General features: G+C 42.4%; 1 protein-coding gene across 1 annotated transcript in view; it reads right to left on the bottom strand.

Moving 5' to 3' along the window:
- Window positions 1–5770: 5770 nt before the first annotated feature.
- The window catches only part of LMOD1 (leiomodin 1), a 67046-nt gene continuing 50939 nt past the window's right edge, over window positions 5771–21877 (bottom strand). The window contains exons 2-3 of the mRNA XM_051998659.1: window positions 12269–13786; window positions 5771–6695 (exon numbers count right to left, since the gene is read on the bottom strand). Of these exons, the coding sequence (XP_051854619.1) occupies window positions 6669–6695; window positions 12269–13786 (1545 nt within the window). The 3' untranslated portion in view covers window positions 5771–6668. The remainder of the gene's footprint in view (window positions 6696–12268; window positions 13787–21877) is intronic.

The following is a 21877-nucleotide window of genomic DNA, read 5'->3' as shown; positions in this document are numbered from 1 at the left end:
GGATAAAAAGAAAGGGAGAATTAAGAAAGAACATCACGAAAAGGACATAATCGTGGTGCTTAAGGCTGGGAAAGATGGGACATAAGAGAAACAGAAAAAATTCGAACATTCGTTGGCCGGGGAATCGGGACGTTTCCGTATTAGTGGTTTAACTAAGTCATTTCACATGCTGTTAAGAGTCTCATTTTTTCAAATGTGATTAATAATGCTTTCCAGAACAGAGTTTTCAAACTGAACTTTTAAGTGTGATTGAAATGTGTCCCGCTAAATTAAAATGCCCAGTGGTTAGGTTGCAGGAGGGAGCGCGAGCCGAGGCAGAGATGTACACGCCCCGCTCTGATAGGCGGCGCCCCGGTGAGGGAATCCTCGAGGATACGCCATTCTCCAGAGGCAGCATCCTCGGCCCGCGGCCCCGAAGCCGGAGCCGTCGGGGATCCCAAGGTCGAGGGCTGGGACGGGGCCAGGGGTAGCTTCGGGAATCCCGCGCGATCCGGTCCTGGGCTAAGCCCGCTAACCGTTCTTCACGTGGCCTAAGTCGCGCTGATTAGGCCGGGCTGCACTGGCGATCCTCCACCAGATCTGCTTTCCCTATACTTCGATGGCGTACTTGAGCATCTTGCACCCGATGTCCTGCACGCACCGTGAAGTTGGGCTAGCGCTTCAGTGGCTCCGGGCAGCTCACCATCCCTACCCGACGGGCAACTGCGTGCCGGCCTCAGGTCACCGCCGGGGAGCGCCCTCGGGGCTTGGCCTCCATCTACACGGGCGACTGGAAGCCTGGACCCAGCTGGAAAAACTGCCCTTGGAGGTTCCAAATCACGAGTCAAGAGAGCTAGGATCGGGGAACCCGGGTCAGGGGCGCGGTAAACTGAGAGGCAGATGCCCGGGGCGAGATGTGGGGATTAACCAGGTACAACCCAGAGAAGTGAAAGAGCGGAGGAAATTGGGGGTCGGAAGACTAAACGGGATAGGGGAGGGGCGGGGCCAGTAATGAATGAGAGGGGGCGGAGTCGGGGAAAGATGATTAGTTAGTTCTTCTGAACCTGGAGAAGCAAGTTTACTCACCGATAGACAGATGAACTAACAAGTGTAGAGAGGGTCCCGTCGGCATCGGCTGGAGAAAGACCAAGCTCCTCCTGGAGGAGGGTGATGGCCGAAAAAACTGACATTTTGGAACCTCTGCCCCTAGCTAGCTGAGGGCTCGCAAGCAAGTGTCTCTAAGAGGAGTCTGAACGCCACCAATTCTAAACTTAACAGTCAGTCAGCTAACAAGTATTTATTAAGCGCTTTCAATATACCGCTTGCTGTGCTAAGCTCGGGGAAGGTGAAAACGGTCCTTGCTCTCAAGGAACTCACATTCTAACAGGAAAGTCTTAAGAGAGAATAGCAATCAGATATGTACAGAATGTATCTATCTGCCTATATCTGTAGATATACATATATATCTAGCTATATCTGTGTCTGTGTGTGTGTGTGTGTGTGTGTGTGTGTGTGTGTGTGTGTGTATAGAGAGAGAGAGAGAGAAGGAGGAGGACGAGGAGAAGGAGAAAAAAAAACTTTATGTCACCATAAAGGTGGACATGGAGTAAATAAGGGAGATGTGACGACCTGTGAAAGAAACAGTAAGTCTGCCTCTGTAGCTGAACTCTACAGTAGGAGGAAGAAAAGTGTGAAAAGCCTGAACAAGCAACACCTTTGGTGATCAAGCTTCAACAACATTTCTGTGTTTGCTATTAATGATCGAACAGCCACTCATCTATATTGTCCCTATAGTTTCTTTCATCAAGAAATTTGGATGATATGCATGGGATGGATATACCTTGTTGAGAATAAACTTTGAAGTTTTTGCTTTTTGCTGAGGTTTAAGTGGGTTTAAGAGATTTGCCCACGGTCATACAGCTAGGAAGTGTTAAGTGTTTGAGATCAAATTTGAACCCAGGTCCTCCTGACTTCAAGACTAGTGCTCTATCCACTGTGCCATCTAGATGCCCCAGAGTTTTATTTTTATCTCTAGTGAGTTCAACTTTTTTTGATAATAAGTAATTAATAAAGATTTTTAAAAAGGTTGGACTAGCAGGAAAAGCTCAAATCTTGAAGAAGAACTTTAAATGCCAAAAGGAGGATTGTATATTTGATTCTGGAGGTAATAGGACATCATTGAAGTTTAATGGGCAAGGGGTGACAAGGTCTCGACTTTAGGAAAATCGTTTTTCCATCTTTGTAGAGGATAGACTGGAGTGGGCAGAAACTTGAATTGAGAAGATCAGTTATAAGATTATTGCAATTTTGTTGTTCAGTCTTGAGTAGGTCTGACTCTTGTTGACATCCTGGACCACAATAGGCCAAGCCACATCTTTCTATCCTCCATTATCTCTCCAAGTCTGTCCAAATTTATGTTTAGTGTTTCCATGAAACTATCAATCCATGTCATCATCCCTTTTCCTTTTGTGTTCAACATTTTTTCCAAGTCTTATCTTTTCATTACATAGCTAAAATTTTTAAGCTTCAGCTTTAGTATTTGACCTTCCAGTAAAAAACCTGAATTAATTTTTTTTATTAGTATTGACTAATTTGGTCTTCCTGCTATCCAATGGAAAGTTTTCTCCATCACTAAGTGCTGAGGATCTGAATTAGGATGGTGGCCATGTGAATGGAGACACATAGGAAGGAGAGATAAGAAAAGATAGGACAATGGACTAGATATGTAGAGTGAATAAAAGTGAAAAAGCCAGAATGACACTAAAGTTATGGACCTGGGTGATGGAAGTGCCCTAAATAGCAGTAGGGAAATTCAGAAGAAAGGTTTGACAAATAAGATGAGATCAATAAGATAATTTTGTTGAATTTAATATAGAAACTTGATCTCTCTCAGGATGTCTGGGGTGAGATATCTAATAGGTAATTATAGGACCAAAGATTCTGAGGAAGAATATTGGATGATGAGAGATTATCAGAGGACTGGCAGGGGCAGAGATGGGGCTGGAATCTTCTTGGGTGAATGACAGATGGACAGATAATGAAGGCATTAAGTCAGAAGATCTGGGATGCAAGACCAGCCTTGAACACTAACTGTCTGAACAGATTATGTGGTTTCTTTGGGCTCCCATTTTCTCACCTGTAAAATGAGGATAATAATATTTGCCTAATCCACCTTAAAGGGTTCTGATGAGAAGAAAAAAATACTTGGTAAACCTAAATGCACCAAAGAAATGTGAATTAGTAATTATGGGAGTGATGATATGCTGAGCCTCCAGAAGAACGGACCTCTTCGTCTCTTCCTTGCATCTCCTTGATGCTTTGTGCTTCAGAAATGTCAGCAATAATCTGGCCCCAAGAAGGGTCCCATGAGGAGAGGGGAATATCTGTAAACATCTTTCATGGATTTCATATGAGCTGAGCAACAAATAGTTGAGCCTCCCTAGTCAGCCCATGATAGGGCATGGATACATCTGATCTCTAGGGGGAGCTAGAATTCTGTAACTGGTAACTTGTCCCCTACATTGAGGAAAGTTGGAAAAGAAAAAGATTGAAAACAGTGGCAAAGAGTTGGATGAGTTCAGGGGTCTCTCTCTTTCCTTCCATGTACCTAGCCATTTCCATGTTGTCTCCTCTGTTTGAATGTAAGTTCCTTGAGAGTAGGGAATGTTTTCTTTTTATCTTTATATTTCTTGTGCTTAGAACGTGCTTAGAAAATAAATGTTTGTTGATTAATTGGTCCCTGGGAGTAAAATATGCTCAGTGTTAGGAGAGGGGGTGTGAGTCAAAGTATGTGCACCTTCCTTCTGTCACTTATATACTTTACCACGGCAAGTTTTTTGTTCAGGTGAAATCAGGTTGGGATTAACATGGAATATCACTGAATGAAAAAAGTCAGAAGACGACATCTGTCACATGAGTTGGGGGAGCAAAGACTGGGCCCGAGCCCAGCAGCTCTCCATGTCTCTGTTCTGCTGAGGTTGATTGCATTTATGGGACAAGTATATACATAAGACTCATCTCATTTTCCTTTATTAAATGGCTAAGAGCTGCCTCTTTCTGTGCTGTCTCCTGCCTCCTTCAGTCACTGCTCAACATCCTAGTTTTAGAAGAGATCTTTAGGGGATCTTCAGACTCAACTGGGTGCAATAGTCAGACCTGATGAATGGATACCACTGGTGGACACTCCAAGGCAGAAAGCGAGGATTGCCCCTTGTTGCTGCAGAAGAGCACCCTAGAAGGGGATCTCATAGTTTTCTGAGAGATAACAGCAAGGATATCTTTTGCCTCTTTTCGTATCCCCCACACTTGGCACAGTACCTGACATGTTGTTCAATCATTTCAGTTGTGTCCAACTTCCTGTGACCCCATTTTGGAGTTTTCTTGGAACAGAGTGGTTTGCCATTTTCTTCAGCTCATTTTTACAGATGAGAAAGCTGAGGCAAATACATTAAATGACTTGGCCCAGAGTTAAAAGGCTAGTGTCTGAGGCTGGGTTTAAATTTATAAAAATGAGTCCTTTTAATTCCAAGCTCAATGCTCTTTCCATTTCATCTCCTAGCTTTCCTATCTGGAATATAGTAGGTACTTAATAAATTTTTTTTGATTGATTAACCTATAGATGGCCCTTTCATGAAAGTTAGTGGGTATGTTCAATGAGTCTATAAAATTATCTATACTAGAGAATCTAAATATCTGTGGAGACTAGAGGGAAAACTTATTAAACACATATCAGAGAAGGGCTGGGTAGGACTGCTGATCAGAAGAGCAACTATTGACTTTGGGTAGGAAAAAAGAAAATGTGGGGAGGACAAAGGCTGTTCTTCCCTATAGACCTATATCTCCTCAATGTCCACTCTAGCTCTTTTCCATGCCCAGAGGTCATTTCCTTTGCTGTCTTGTGGCCTCTGTAGAGAATTGGCCCATAGCCCATGGTTAGGCAGAGAAATGGAATGAGTCTTTCTCTCTGAAAATGCCTAATATAGGCATCTTAGGGAACTCTGTTCTCCTGTCAGCCTCTTCTAATTGCCTAAGAACTAACTCCTATCAATGTCTTCCACCCCTATCCCTTTGGATATTTAATACTTTATGCCTCTCAATAGTGAATATACTAGAAGCCGTGAGGTTTCTGGGTGTTAAGTACACAAGTCATTAGGGACCTTTTGGTTCATTGAAAGGTTCCTCTCTGACTCTTCCTGCTGGCATTCTCCCTTTTCCCTCCCTACCCCATTTAATGGCTCCAACCACTGATAGCCTGATAAACTGGCAAAGATATAATAGGTACTTCCCAAGAGGGTTGGAGACTAGACCTGTGGTTTTATTGGGCTGAAGAAGGAGCTCCATCGAACAGTGCAGGTTGGCCCTTTCTCTGTAAATGTGCAGAGCAAGGTCTTGTCCAGGATCATATAGCCAGCATGAGTCCAAAGTAAGATAAACTCACTTCTTTATCCCCTACCCCTGGCTGTCTTTCAGGAAATTGATAAATGTTGTTTAAAGTGAAGTGCATTTACAAAGGGCCTCCGTTTTATAGTAGAACATGTTGGGTTCTACCTACCCTGGCCCAGGAAACTTCCAGACACCTCTCCAGGCTCTCTCCCAGCTTCCTCTCCCTCTCCCCTGCACCCCCCCCCCCAATCTTATGAGATAGGTTCAAATTTTAGCTGTTAGGGTTAGCTTAAGTGCACAGTTAAGGGCCTTTTTTCCAGGGTCCCCAGAGGAAAAAGGAGGTGAAATGGCAAGGTGTGTTCAATTGCCTCTAAGTCCAAAGACTGGCACCCCTGGAGCAAATACAATCTTAGGCAGCTAAAGGTTTGTATATATTATCAAAATCTTATGGAAAAAAAAAACAGATACACAGCTATCCTATACAGTAGCTAGTAATATGAGGGACATGTCTGTTGGTATCTGGTATGACCAACTGTCATTCTGGGTTTGCCCCTCTCTCATTCTTGCCCAGCAGCCGGCCCCTTCCCCTTCCCCTTCATTTCAACCTCTGAAAAGTCAATCCAAAACACTGCTGTTCCCACCACTTCCTTTCCAATCAACCCAGACACATTCCAGGAGCACTGCTACTCCCTTCTTGGGTCCCTATCACTTTCATCTCTTTTCTGAAAACTCTTCCCAATTATGTGCAGCCTAAACAAATATGATTCCTTTTTGCCTCCTGCTCACCTCCACCCTTCCATACCAAGCCATCTCCCTTCTCCTGGCAGGGCCACATTCAGAGACCCACCAACCCCATCAACTGTGTCTCCTGGGCTCCTCGAAGAGCCGAATCCCAGCCACAGGAGCAGCAGGCTTTGGGAGGAAAGGAAGAAGAGTGTCATGTGGTCCTTGCAGGGCATCTCTCTAGCCACAGGTCTTCCATGGCTAGCTGGGAACATGGTGCCCAGGAATATGCCACTTTCTGAGTGGCACACGAGGTTGACTCATAGTCCAGAACCCTCTATTCCAGGGAAAAGAAATCCTTGGAGCATCTCAAAGATAAGAAAAGAAAGGTGAGCTTAAAGGAGGTGTCTTTCCTTGAATATGGCCTGGACTTCAGGGTCGTTGGCCTGTCTCCTGGGACTCCCTTCACAGAGTAGGTCCCTCCACAGCAGGAAGCTGAGGTTGGGGGAGGTCTGCATCATTCTGGGAGGCTTGGTCTGAGCACAGTTATGGGATGGGCAGACACTGTCCCCAGGCCCCTCGTCCTACTGAAGCAGTTTGGGTACTTCCACCTACATGGGGGAAAAGCAAAAACACAGTATTACTGAAGGACTCTCAAGCTGGAGCTCCCTACGGTCATCTCATGTGTCTTCCACTTCCAACCATCATAGAACAACATAGAACTCTTGACTCTGATTCCTAAGGGAAAGGAGAGAAAGGAAACACCTGTTTCCACATTTGGCAGTCTTAGCTAGCTGAAAAACTCCGTGTCTAAACTGAATCCTTCACGCATACTTTGCATGGTTCCTCAGGAAAGAACTGAGAACATGTCTGGGTTTAAATTTAGACTCTGTCATTTATCAGTCATGCAGCAAATCACTTTACCTCTGAGCCTCAGTTTCCACAGCTACAAACTGCAATTGATAATACTTGTACTACCTGTCTCACAAGGCTGTGGTTAGGGTCAAATGGCCTAATATTGTACACAAGTTATTAAGAAGATAAAATGAAGAGCAGGAGTACTACTCCTGCTTTCCAAAATCAATTAAAATGCCACATTTTAGAATACTTCAAATAAATCCTCTTTTTTTTTTTTTTCAGTCTGTGTAAAGGACACCAGAAGTTTGATACTAGATCAGTCCTATAGTCTGTATAATCCAGTATTCTGTGTCTGAAAGAAGTGCTAGGGATGGTTTTTAGGATTCAATTGAGCAAATATTCATTAGGCACCTGTGGGATGCAGAACACCAGACAGTAAGATCATAATATCTAGCCTAAGGGGGCTCAGAGATCACTGAGTCCGACTCCTTCATTTTTAGACATTTGGAAACTGGAACCCTGGGGAGATAAGGATCATTTAAATAGTCATCAGATGTGGGATTTGAACTCAGGTTCTCTAGATGCAGACCTTACTTACTGTATCAGTATGGTCCATTCTTTTCTAGGTGTTGAAAAAAATACAAAGTTTAGAAAGGACGCCATCTTTTCTTTACTGAAGCTTTTGGGCATATATATTCATTGCCTCCTTGTCTGCTTTATAGAACCCTCCGCTCCCTTCAAGGCTTCGTGTCAGTGCCTGCTCTTGTGAAAGGCTTCTGTTCCTCCTAAAGTTATTTTGTATCTTGGTATTTACTCAGGTATTACTACACATAGTATCTCTCCAGTAGAAAGTAGAATCTGAGTACAGGGGCCATTATTTTTCTTTGTATCACAAAACATTTGGCAGACAGGGTCCATTGTTTTTCTTTGTATCACAAAACATCTGGCATAGAGCTTTGCAGATATGAGAGGCTTAACAAATGCTTATTGGATTTGTACAGGTGTTCTTAACCTGAGATTGGTGATCTTTACATGCATATACACACATACATATGTATATAGATATATACATACATTTACATATATAGAGATAACTGTCACAATATAATTGACTTCCTTTGTAGTCCTGTGTATTTTGTTTCATTCATTTAAAAACATTATTCTGGGGCCGCTAGGTGGGGCAGTGGATAGAGCATCAGCCCTGAAGTCAGGAGGACCTGAGTTCAATTCTGTATCTCAGACACTTAACACTTCCCAGCTGTGTGATCCTGGGCAAATCACTTAACCCCAATTGCGTCAGAAAAAAAACAAACAAACAACAACAACAAAACAAAACATTATTCTGAGAGAATAGACATCCCCAGATTATGAAAGGGATTCTTGAAACAAAAAATGTTATGGATCCCTTGATAAGGAGGACCTCTGGGACATATAATAATAGTAATATATAAGTGTATGAAAGGAGGAATAAATACATTTCAAGATGAAGCCCTTGGAGTATGTAATTAGGGAAGGCTTCATGAAGAAGATGGCATTTGAACTGGACCTTCAAGGAAAGGCAGAATGCAGAGGATGGCATGAATTTCCTCCAAGACAACCAGCTCATTCTCATGATAGTCAGCTACATGACATTGTTAACATTCAATAAGTGCTAAAACAAGGGGAACCTTTTTTCACCTAAAATATATGAAGATCTGCACCATGCCCTAGAGTTACTGGCAGTGGCCAAACTCATTTCGAGTCCCACGAGATCTTGAGCACCACTGGCTCAGGGTCAGACCACCACTGGCATCTACCAGGTCAGGCCTATGAATCTGACTCTTGCCTAGATGAGACTCCCAGGGAGAATGGGCTTCTGCTGATGGATTATACAACCTCATAAAGAGACAGAATAAACAAGCAAAGCTGACTCTTGGGAGTCATTTCCTTAAAGTGCTTTCTGTGTGTGTGTGTGTGTGTGTGTGTGTGTGTGTGTGTGTGTGTGTGTGCGTGTGTGTGGTGTGTGTGCATGCACGTGTGCACTTATGCCTGTGTGTCTGTATAATTCTCTGTTCTCTCTCTCTCTCTCCCTCTCTCTGTCTGTCTGTCTGTCTGTCTGTCTCTCTCTCTGTGTGTCTCTCTCTCTCTTTCTCTTTCTCTCTCTCTCTCTCTCTGTCTCTCTCTGTTTCTCTCTCTCTTTCTCTTTCTCTCTCTCTCTCTCTCTCTGTGTCTCTCTCTCTCTGTCTCTGTCTCTCTCTTTCTCTTTTTCTCTCTGTCTCTGTCGCTCTCTCTCTCTGTCTCTCTGTCTGTCTGTCTGTCTGTCTGTCTCTCTCTGTCTCTCTCTCTTCTCTCTCTCTCTCTCTCTCTCTCTCTCTCTCTTTCACGCATACATACACACACACACACACAGCCCCCAAAGAGGTCAAAAGATTGAAACTAGTTCTAATATTTTGTTAAATAGCCTATCATTTCTACACACAACACTTGATGCCCAAAGTCTGTAATGACCTTTCTCCTAATTAGCAGCACCTCTCAAATGCCCTTGTTGTGCATCAAAGTTTTGCTTAATGCAGATGCTCTCATCCTACTAGATTATATGACCCCCTTTTTATGAAAGAGAGATTTCTTATCTAAACCACATGTGACATCCAGTATCTAGAACAATTTAACACACAGCAAGGTGTTGTGGGTAGAACCTGGCCTCCATGTAAAGAAGACCAGGATCTTATCTCCTCTCAAATGGCTCTTTACAACCCTCTGTGATTATTAATTGAACAACAGTGCCACATCTGGGCTGGTAAAGAGAATTTCCTTTTGGGGAGTTTCCTAAGCCAATGAAACTTGTAGAGCCAGACTACCTCTTCTTAAATTGTTCAGGGCACACTGTTTTTGCATACAGTAAGTGCTTAATAACATTTGTTGCCATGGACTTCTTCACTTCAGTTCAACCCACTATTGATCGTCTGGGAAGCTTTGACCCACTCCATTTGCAGCCTGAGCTGGTTGGCTCCTCCTCAGGTAGTCTGGTGCCCATGGCCCTCCCTAGAGATTCTTGGAGCCTAGTTCAGACACCTGATTTGACTTGGCTCCTAGCAGCTCAGAATTTCTGAACTTAGTCACTCTACCAACCTCAACTTCTGGAGCACAATTATAGGCCTGGGACACTTTGGTAACAGTTTTTTCACTCATACATGGTTGCCCTCAACCTAGTAACTGATTCCAATTTTAAGTGGATAAATGAAAAGGCAGAATCTGCCCTGACCACTCCTTTCCTAAAACTAGTGGTCCACAGTAATCACCGCCTATTCCCCAGACAGTTTAGGACTTAATAAAGCATCTGAGTGTTTGCTACTCTGTACCAGCCTGGTGGTGTCTTTAGTTGGATTGAAAGTTCATGAGGATACACATGTCATATCTTATATTTCTCTCCTATCCTCCACAGTACCCAACATAACACCACAGTGCACACGCTCAGCAATGGCTTGCTTTTATTGATCAATGCCTGTTCTTGGTGCTAAAAAGCCAAGGAGGCTTGGCTAATACTGAAGACAACCCAAACTATAAATCTTTCAAGGACCTGAGATTATTTATCATTGGGAAGAGAAGGTTGAGGAGACATTTAATGACATTTTTCAAGTCAACAAAGGGAAAAGCCCTTTGGGAGTCTGTGTGTGTGTGTTTATCTCTCTATCTTTTTCTGTCTTTCTGTGTGTCTTTCTCTCTTCCTTTCCCTCCTCCTTATTCTCCCACTCTTCCTTCTCTCCCTCTTCTTTTCTCCCTCTCTCTCTCCCTCCCTCCCCCTTCTTCCTTCCCTTTCCTTCTCTCCTCCCATCTTCTCCTATCCCTCTTTCTCCCTCACCTTTCTCTTCCCTACTCCCTTCTCGCTATGTATCTCTCTTTCCTCTTTCTTTCTCTAAGAATAGAACCAGAGATATTGTGGCAAAAAGTATCAGATTTGAAATTAAGGTATGTGAGATTAGACCCTGCCATGCATGCTTACCACATATAACCTCTCTTGTAAAATTAAATTTAGGATACACCCGCCCCCCCCCCCTCATTCAGCTACTGGTTGGTTTAACCTGAAGGTAAAAAAATTAGACATTCCTGAAATGGAAAGTTGGAGTGGGAATGCTGAGAAGTATATAGGAAATTTCCTATTATTAAGACCTTTAAAGACAAGATATAGTCATCCTCACTCGCCTTTGGCCCTATTCTCCAACCATTTCTATCCCACTGGAAACTTTGACTTTCCCCCAGGTTCTGATGAGTGAACTTTCTGCCTTAATTGCTAGTGGCCATGCCTGAATGTCAGCTCCCTCGGTCTCTTTTTCAAATCCGGTGAGATACCCTTTCCCCTCCTACCTTCCTTTTTTAGGACATCTTTATTTATTTTCTTCTTCTATTAGAATGGAAGCTTCTTAAGGACAGAGAATATCCTACTTGCTTGCATTTTTATTTCTAGGGCTTAGCATCATGCTTGGCATAATAAATATATTAACTTTCTCCTTTCTTTTTGCAAGGAAATCAAGGTTAAGTGACTTGTCTAGCTAGTAAATGTTAAATGCATGAGGTCCCATTTGAACTCAGATCCTCCTGACTTCTGGGCTGGTGCTCCAACCACTGTACTACCTTATTTTATCTCCCTCTTCTTTTTTCTCTTTCTCTCCCCCTCTGTCTTCCCCTCCCTCTCCTTACCCCTTCTTCTCTCCTATCTCCCCAAGTCCCTCTTCTCCCCTTTCTCTTCTCTCCTTTCCTCTTCCCCTACTTCTTTCCCTTTTCCTTTCTCTGTTTCTCTCCTCTCCTTTCTCTTCCCTTCTCCTTTCCCCTCTCCCTCTTTCCCTTTCCCTCTCCTTTTCTCTCTCCCTCTTTCTCCTTGCCCCTCTCTCTGTTTCTCTCTCTCCATTTCCTTTTTCTTCCCCCTCTCCTCTCTCTCCTTTCCCATCCCCTTCCCCTCTCTTCCTTTTCCTCTCCCTTTCTCTCTTTCTTGCCCTCTCCCTCCCCTTCCCTTCTCCTTCCCCCTGTTCCTCTTCCTCTTTCCCTCTCCCTCTTCTTCCCCTCCCCCTTCTTTCTCTCCTCTCCCTTTCTCTGTTTTTGGCTATCTTTATATCTATCATCTGTTGCATATGGCTTAAGTAGCTATAATTAAGGGGATGAACTAGATGACCTTTCAAAGTCCATTTTAAGCTCTAGAATCTATTCAATAGTTCCCAAAGGAGTCTGAATTATCTCCCTCAGAAGTCCTCAGAATCAAAACTAATCTGATACTTTCTCTGCCTCTCCCCCAACCCCAACAAACTGTGGGTCCTGCTGCCCATCCCCATCTCCTAGCCCACCCCAAACTACATGCCTTCTTGAGCTGCTTGAGGTTGCTGGAACGGATGGCAGCTAGCAGTTGGTCCCGAGAGTTCTTCTCTTGTGCTGGGAGGACCTTATCCCCCATCTTCCTTTGGGTGGCTGGAGAAAGGGAATTCCTTAGGTTCTCTGGCAAGAGGGGAGGAGCCAGGGGAGGTGGAGGTGGGGGTGGGGCGGCAGGAGAGCCACCCTTTTGGGGGGAGTTCTTCGGGGAGGACTTTGGGGAAGGCTGTGGAGATGGCTTAGGGGAACCTTTGGGCAGGGTCCCAATCTTGGGCACTGTCAGCTGGTCCTTCTTCTCCCCACCGGCACCCTGTGCTTGCTTCTGCTCCTGCAGCCTCTTTTGCCTCTGTTTGTCCATATTGCGGCTGAGCAAATTGGTGACGGTCATCCGGGGACCCGCCAGTTCAAAGTGATAGCCCAGTTTGAGGAGGGTGGTGTTCTCCTTGAGGAGCTTGGCGATTTCCATCTCGGTCTTGCCTCCACAGATGTGTCTTTGATTATGGAAGCGAAGCTCCGTCAGCGTGTTGTTCTGGAGCAGAGCCCGGAAGATGGCCAGGATGCCTTTGCCAGTGATGTGGTTTGAGTCCAGGTTGACACTGGTTATGGTCTTGTTGGCCTTGAGCATGATGGCAATAGCAAAAGCCACATGGTCATCGGCCCGAGTGTTGGCTAAGGCAAACACTTTGACCACAGTGTTGAATTCCAGAGCCTCGGTGAATTTGACCAGGATCTCATTTGTGATGCAATCTGAGTTATTGACATTTACCTCTGTCATCTCTGGATCATTATTCTTCACCTTTTCCAGAGGTTCATCAAATATGCTAGGGGCCGCTTCCTCTTCCGCCTTGGCCGGAGTCTCTGGGGCCTTGGCGGGAGTCTCTGGGGCCTTAGTGGGAGTCTCTGAGACCTTGGCAGGAGTCTCTGGGGCCTTGGCGGGAGTCTCTGGGGCCTTGGCAGGGATACTGGAGACTGGCTTCTCAGACTCTGCAGCCTTAATATTCTTGGGCTTGCCATCATCCTTAGTCTCCTTTGGGGTGGCGGGATCCCCCTTCTTAACTTTCCCATCTTCATTTTTTACCTCCTCTTTGCCACTCCCTGTTTTCACTTTCTCTTCCTCCTTTTTTTTATCTCCTTCACTCTTGTCTTCTCCCTTCTTCTCCTTGTCGTTGCTCACACTTCTGCTCCTTTCAATTCCTTTCTTCTCATCCGCTTTCTTTGCTGCCACTGTTTTTTCTTCTCCTTTCCCATCCTTCCCCATCTCTTTCTTGTCCACAGCAGCCTTGACCCTGCCTTTGTCTATGCCCCTCAGGACTTTGTCATCCTTGAGTTTCTCTTTGCGTTTGCCATCTGTTTCATCTTTCTCTTTTTGTTGGCTTATTTTTGGACTGTCCTTCTTTGACTCTTTTCCCAGGTCAGAGTCCCGTTTGGAACTAAGGGCTTTTTTACCAGCATCCCTACCCTTCTCATCTCCATTCTTGGCATCTGTCTTGGTCTCCACTTGCCTGCTTTCCTAAGGAGAATTCAGAAAGAAAGAAAAAATAAAGATGAAGTAAGAGCTAGATCGAGACAGTATTGAGTAGTGGGGCATGGAGTGCCCTAAGCATGGCCTTAGAGTCTTTAAATAGTTTTTATGTAGAGTGATTAGGCATTTTTCATACTTCATTGAGGATTCTACAGTAGTTTAAGTTTCAACAGAAGGGGATTTATTTTGTATTCTGCAACTCTGCTGCAGTTGTGAATTGTTTCTAGCAGTTTTTTAGTTGATTCTCCAGGGTTCTCAAGGTATACCATCATATCATCTGCAAAGAGTAATCATTTGGTTTTCTCATTACCTTCTCTAATTTCTTTAATCTCTTTTCCTTCTCTTATTGCCAAAGATAACATTTCTAATACAATGTTGAATAGTAATGGTGATAGAGGGCAACCTTGTTTCACCTCTGATTTTATTGGGAATGGTTCTAGTTTTGTTTCATCAGAAGGGAAAGATATAAGGAAAAATTTCATAAGTTAGTAATAATGGTTCACATTCCTGTGATATGAGAGGATAAAAGCCTGGAACAGTAGATCTAAAGATCTGGCCTTAGAGCCCAGAAGTCTTGGGTTCAAATGTCTTGGGTACATACTGGTTTTTTTCATTCTGGGCAAGTCACTTAACCTCTCACTACTGGTACAGTGGATAATGTGCTAGGCCTGAAGTCAGGAAGACTCATCTTCCTGAGTACAAATCTGGCCTCAAATATTTAAAAGTGCTCTTTCCACCGAGCCACCTAAATACCTTTTCATTTTACATATAAGGAAATCAGGATTCAAAAAATAACTTTTTATTTTACACATAAGGAAATTAGGATTCAAAGAATTTAAAAAGACTTGTACATGGTCACCAAATAGTAAGTGACTGAGCTGGGATTTGATTTTAGGTCTCTAATCTCAAGAACTAATGCTCTAGTTGTAAAATGAATAAATACAGGTGGCTTCTCTCCTAAAGAAGATGGTCTCATCTTTCTTGCACATTTCTGAATCAGTCTTGCTGAGGGAGTTAGGGAAATGGATGAAAATCGAATTAGGAGGAACTTGAAGCTTTTGGGTTCCAGGATTCTGTGAATCCCATCTTGGCTATTGGCTATTACCTAAAATTGGGACAGTACCCAAACGAACACTTATCCACCAGGCTCAAGCAATAGCTATAGAGTCATAACAATTACAGAATCAGAGAATTTTAGTGTTAGAAGAGACTTATCCAAACAAGAATTTAATCTATAACATATGCAGCAAATGGTTACCCATGAAAATCTCCAATTAGGGATAACCTACTTCCAAGGTGACTGGTTCTATTTTTAGTCAGCTCTAATTATTTGGAAGTATTTTCTTTCATGAAGTCTACAGAAGGGATGGGGCATGTGGGGGGAGGAGCCTGGCCAATAGGGGCCCCATCCTTCAAGCATAGCTGGAAGGCCTAGAAGCATGGTCTCTGAGGATCCATGCAGGTTGGTGACAGACACAGGAGATTGTTCACACTCAAAAGACTGGGCCTCCATTGGCCAGTTTCCCATTTATCTACATTTTTCCTCTTTACAATTTCTATTGCTTGCTACGGTTTTGACCTCTGGAGCTAAAGAGATGTCTAATATATAATGAAATGTCTTCTATATTGTGCCATGTCCTTAGCTAGATTTTCCCCTCTATGGGCAAAAATCCCTGGTATCACCAACCAGTCCCATAAGGAATGAACAGGGAACCTTGAACATGGACTGGAGACAAACATGGAGAGAAACAGGGGAGCTAAGTTTGGTCTCTGGTTGTTGCCACAGGAGGGCCTGTTGGTCACTTTTCCCTCCATGATGGAGCCAAAGTAATATCATGGAGATTGGTTTTCTTTTTCTGGGGGGGTAAATAGGGTTAAGTAATTTGCCCAGGATTACCCAGCTAGTTAAGTGTCTGAGGCTAGATTTGAACTCGGGTCCTCCTGACTCCAGGAGCCAATGCTTTATCCACTGCAACACCTAGTTGTCCCTGGAATTGGTTTTCTATCTCTATAAAGAACAGAGCAGGTCTTGCTTGCTAGAGGCTGCAGGAATTATATGTTGATCAGATCTTCCTAACTAAAAGATAGATGCTGCAATGTTTGGGACTCTAGGGGAGAACCTCACAGAAAGACCAATAGCATGCCCTTTGGATCCATGAGGATGCACATGCTTATTGGCTTCTCGCTGTGGGATTAGTGCTTTACTTTGTTGAAATGACACAGCAACTCCTGATTGGTCTCTGTGTGTTTCTGTGACTGAGGTTTGTGTCAGAGAAGATTGGTCACTGAGCATCTAGGGGAATGGATTCTTACAGAGAAGACTCTTCTCTTATAGGCTATGGATGCTGGAAAAAGGCACTTCTGCTCTCTTTTTTGGACCACTAATTCTTGGAATAAATCTAGCACCAGTTCTCCCTCAGACTTTTTTTTTTTTTTTAGTTTTTCCAATTACAGGTAAAGATAGTCTTCAACATGCCTTTTTGTAAGATTTTTGAGTTCCAAAGTTTTCTTCTCTCTCTCTCTTACCCTGCCATTCAAGGCAGCAGGCAATCTGATATCAGTTATATTTGAACAATCATTTAAAAATATTTCCATATTTGTCTTGTTGTGAAAGAGAAATCAGAACAAATCATGAGGAAAAAAAGCAAAAACCAAAAAAAGTGAAAATAATGTGTTTCTACCTGCATTCATTCTCTATAGTTTTCCCTCTGAATGCAGATGGCTTTTTCCATCTCAAATCTATTGGAATTCTCTTTAATCCGTGCACTGCTGAGTTGATCATCATATGATCTTGCTGTTGCTATATACAATGTATTCCTGGCTCTGCTCACCTCACTCAGCATCAGTTTATGAAGTTTTTACAGATTTTTCTGAATCAACCTGTTCATCATTTATTATAGGACAATAATATTCCATTTTATTCATATACCATAGTTTAGTCAGTCATCCCCATTGATGGGCATCCACTCAATTTCCAATTCCTTGCCACTACAAAAAGAGTTGCTACAAACATTTTTGCACATGTGGATCCTTTCCCCACTTTTATGATCTCTTTGGAATATAGATCTAGTAGTGACATTGCTGGATCAAAGGTCGTGCAAAGTTCCACACTCCTTGGCCATAGGTCCAAATTGCTTTCCAAAATGGTTGGATCATTTCACAACTCCACCAACAATATATCAGTGTCCCAATTTTTCCACATCCTTTCCAATAGTTATCATTATCTTTTCCCTCTCATTTTAGCCAATCTGAGAGGTATAAAGTGGTACCTCAGAATTGTCTTAATTTGCATTTCTCTAATCAATAATGATTTAGAGAATTTTTCTTATGATTCTAAATGGTTTAAATTTCTTCATCTGAAAAATTGTCTGCTTTTATCATGTGACCATTTATCAATTGAGGAATGACTTGAATTATTATAAATTTGAGTCAGTTCTCTGTATATTTTAGAAATGAGGCTTTTATCAGAAACACTAACTATAAAAATTGTTTCACAGCTTCCCACTTTCTTTCTAATTGTGGTTGCATTGGTTCTGTTTGTGCAAAATCTTTTTTAATCTAATGTAATAAAAATTATCCATTTTTGCATTTCATAAAAGTCTATAGTTCTTCTTTGACCACAAATCCCTTCCCTTCTACACAGATCAAACAGGTCCACAGATTCCCTTGCTCTCCTAATTTGTTTATAGTATCACTCTTTATGTTTAAATCATGAAATTATTTCTTTTTTTATAATAGCTTTTGATTTTTCAAAATACATGCAAAGATAGTTTTCAACATTTGCCCTTGCAAAACCTTGTGTTCCATATTTTTCTATCTCCCTCCCCACCCCAGATAGCAAGTAATCCAATATAGGTTAAACATGTGCAATTCTCATGAAGCCATTTTGACCTTATATTGGTATAGGATGTGAGATGTTGGTCAATATCTAGTTTCTGCCATACTCTTTTCTAATTTTCTCAGCAATTCTTGTCAAATAGTGAGTTCTTATCCCAGAAGCTGTAGTCTTTGGGTTTATCAAGTAGTAGATTACTATAGCTATTGACTATTGTATTTTGTGTAGCTAATCTATTTCACTGATCCACTACTCTGTTGCTTAGCCAGTACCAAATGATTTTGATGACCACAGCTTTATAATATAATTTTAGATCTGATATGGTTAGGTCACCTTTCTTTGCCTTTTTTCATTAATTCCCTTGATATTCTTGACCTTTTGTTCTCCCAGATAAATTTGGAACTGGCATAAACACCTACTATATGTAAGGTACTTCACAAACATCTCATTTGATTCTCATAACAATTTTGAGAGGTAGGTGCCCTTATTATCCCTGCTGTACAGTAGAGGAAACTGAAACAGACTGAGGTTAAGTGAGTCACTCAGAGTCAGCCCTTGGTTTCCTAAAATGTATTCCTCATCATTAGAGGATCTCATCCTATTAAAATTGGAAGGGACCTTACAGTCCAACTCCCCCAATATAGATGAGAAAATAGGCTAAGAGAGGTGGTCTGATTTATAACATGGGTAGTAAGTGCTGAAGCAGAGTGGGGTGGGAAAGGTGATCATGAAGAACTCGGTTCCAACGTGACCTCAGACACAGTCAGTAACCTATAGAGTGGTATTTCCATATAGGGACAAGAACTTAGAGAAGGGTCATGTTAGCCAACCAAGTTACTTGTACAAAACAAGATATTGAGCTGCTGAACTAATAAAGTGAAAAAAATCACCCCAAAACAAGAAGTGGGTTAAAGGTAACTGCAAACACTGAGTGTGCATGCTTAATGAGTTAATTAATATTAACTTCTCTCCAGAGGAGGAGTTTCCCAACATTTTTGAACATGGATTGCATGATGAGGGAGGGGGAAAATGTCAAGAAGGAGCATGCAATGAGAGGATCAAGAAATCTATTAATTTCATCATCCCCATCCAATTGGGAAAGATAAGGGAGGGATCTTACACTTCAGGAGAGAAAATAAAAAACTCATTTCCGCAGCTCTAAGCACAGATCGTCCCAAGGATTGTTATTGGTTAGATTACCTGTTTCTTGGAAGAATTGTAAATAAATCAACTTCATACACATCTGAATATTTTTTTATCTTTGCAGCATATTTATAAGACACACTTACTAGACAGCCGTGTGACCTTAGGCAAATCATTAACCTAGTTTGCCTTAGTTTCCTCATCTATAAAATAGAGATAATAATAGCATCACACTCCCAGGGTTGGTGTGAGGATCACATGAAATCCTACTTATAAAGTTTCTTAACTCTGTGAGAGCTTAATAAAGACTTCTTTCCTTAATTCTTTCTGGTAAGTTTTTGTTCATCATACCCTATGGCCTCTCTGTTAAAAGAACTTCCTCTGCCTTACATGTATATCTTTCAAATAAGTCCTTTTCAAGCTCTTGGACTTGGAGTCAGAAGGAGCTTGCCTCTGAAACCTACTAGCTATATGGCCTTTGTCAAGTCATTTAACTGCATGATCCCCAGTTTATATATAAAATGGGAATAATAATTACTTGCACCCACTATTTCAGAGAATTGTGAGGAAAGTGGTTTGAAAAAGATGAAAGTTTTACAGAAGCATGTTATTAATAATAAATGAATTAAAAGATCCTCTGCTCCTGAGCTTATGCTTTCTTTTCCCTCTGCCACACATGTTCTCATATACATTTAGTTGTCCTGGGAAATAAGCTGAAGAATCTCCCCCCCCCCCTCCCTTCCCCCAGTAATACTCATAATCCATTCAGAGTATCAGAGGGTGACAAGGGACAGGAGGTTCCAAGGGGACAAGGCTCAGCCTGATCCTTAGCTCATAGGACCCTCCCCCAAAGTAGGTCTTGCTGTGTATGTCTGGGGCTCAGTAGCCTCAAGGGGAGGGAGAAAGGAGAGCCATTCCAAGGCCATGTCTCACCAAACTCTGCCTTTGGACTATGAGTCAAGCCAGAGAGCCAAGAACTTTCTTTGCTAAATAAACTTAGGTCAAGTCCCTGATGACATGTTTGTGGTGTAGGTACAAAATGTTTCTACAGAACTAACTCAGAATCTCCTTGGAGGGCTTTGGGTTGGATGAGCTGCATGGGATCTGAGGCAATATTCTGTGGCTCATTCATCCGTCTGCTTCCCTTCTCCTACCATCTGATCTTGACCAGACACAGCAAGATTTATTTTGGGGGAGGGTCCTGGCAGGGAAAGGCTTCTACAGCCATGGAGCCTTCTATCCCTTGTCATCCACTGACACTTGACATCTACTGACTGAAGAGATTATGGGGATTCCTGGATGGGATTCTTCAGCTCATTTCCCAGGACAACTAAATGTAGCTGAGATCATTTAAGGCATTAGGACCATATATGTTCTATTCTTCCTATGGATCTTTGGGGAAGGAGCTGTCACCCACATTCCAAGGTGCTTCTCCCCCCAAGGGGCTCTGACTTCAGACTCATACAAAGCCCAGATTCTTCCTATATGGTTAGACTCTTTATAACTCCATGGGAGCTGAAACTGTCCCCACAGCAGATTCATGAAGTACTGCTCCTAGTCACCAATAGCTCAGCCTTTCAGGCAACTTAGAAGCCTCATTCTCAGGTTCTGCAAGCACTGGGGTCATCTATGCTGGCTGGCAGCCAGTCCTGGTATCGCTGACACTTATGAGCACTTGTATGCCCTCTTACATTTCTATCTCTACAGTGCTGATGGGTCATGAATTCTCCCAGGTGTTTCATGAGTATGCTAACTTTCAGAGAGCAAATGAAGCACATGTCTAGGAGCCCTGGGAAGCCTCCTGGGAGCCCAGGCTTTGGGGACCACCTCTGGAAAGGTGCCAGTTAATTCACAGGTTATAGGACAATTCCTGAGGGGCAGAGGATAGGAAGGTTGCTGCCTTAAACTCACAGATCTTATATTTTGGGGAAATTTATGGTCTGTATATTGACCATGATTTGTCCAAAGCCCAAGAATCAAAACTGGGTATCTGGATGAGGCTCTGGGGTCTTGTTGGTTAACATTGAGCTACTTATTAATGGAGCAGCTAGGTGATACAGTAGAAAGAGGGCCGGGAGTAGAGTCAGAAAGAGCAGAGTTCAAAAACGATCTCAGGAATTTACTAGCTATAGGATCTTAAGCAAGTCACTTTATTCTGTTTGCCTCAGTTTCCTCATCTGTAAAATGAGCTAGAGTAGGAAATGGCAAACCGCTCCAATAACTTTGCCAAGAAAATCCCAAATGGGGTGATGAAGCATCAGACACGAGTGAACAGCAATTTAATGAACCATAGAATCTAAGAGTTGAAAGGAAGCTCTGCATCCATCCAGTTTAACCCATATGATAAAGGCATTCCCTCTTGCTGAGAACTGAGAGACGGCCACAGCATTCAGAAGAGCTGAGTTTAACAGTGCTGACAGTACTGTCTGTATAGTCTAGGCAAATCACGAAATCTCCCCAGTGCTTTTGTAACTAATAACAATAACAGTTAATATTTACAAAAGTTTCCAATGTATCCTATGCTGTTATCTCATTTGATTCTCGCAACAATCATGGATGGTGGTTGGGAAGAGCTGGGGGAGAGAAGCACTAATTTTTTTTTATTTACAAAACATATGCATCTTTCAACACTGATGCTTGCAAAACTTATGCACTAATTTTCTTAAGTTGATTTATTTTTAATGCAGATTGTTTTATGAAGTATGTTGGGAGAGAAAAATCAGAGCAAAAGGGAAAAATCATGGGAGAGATTAAAAAAAATCAAAAAAGAAGTGAAGTGTGCTGATTTACATTCACTCTCCATAGTTCTTTTTCTAGATATATATATATGTATATGGCATTTTCTGTCCAAAATCTATTGGGATTGCTTTGGATCACTGAGTCACTGAGAAGAACCAAGTCTTTCACAGTTTTTGATCATTGCACATTCTTGCAATTGTTGTGTGCAATGTATTCCTGGTTCTACTTGTTTCAGGAAAGCATTATTTTTAACATCCATCTATAGGTGTGGAATCTGAGGCAGGCAGAGGCTAATTAACTTGTCCAGGCTCACACTAGTAACTTTCTGAGATAGGATTAGAATTCAGGTCTTCCTCATATCC

This window comes from Antechinus flavipes, chromosome 4, assembly GCF_016432865.1.
Source record: "Antechinus flavipes isolate AdamAnt ecotype Samford, QLD, Australia chromosome 4, AdamAnt_v2, whole genome shotgun sequence".
NCBI lineage: Eukaryota > Metazoa > Chordata > Mammalia > Dasyuromorphia > Dasyuridae > Antechinus > Antechinus flavipes.
Note: the sequence above shows the minus strand (reverse complement) of the source record. Positions and strands in the feature narration are given on the sequence as shown.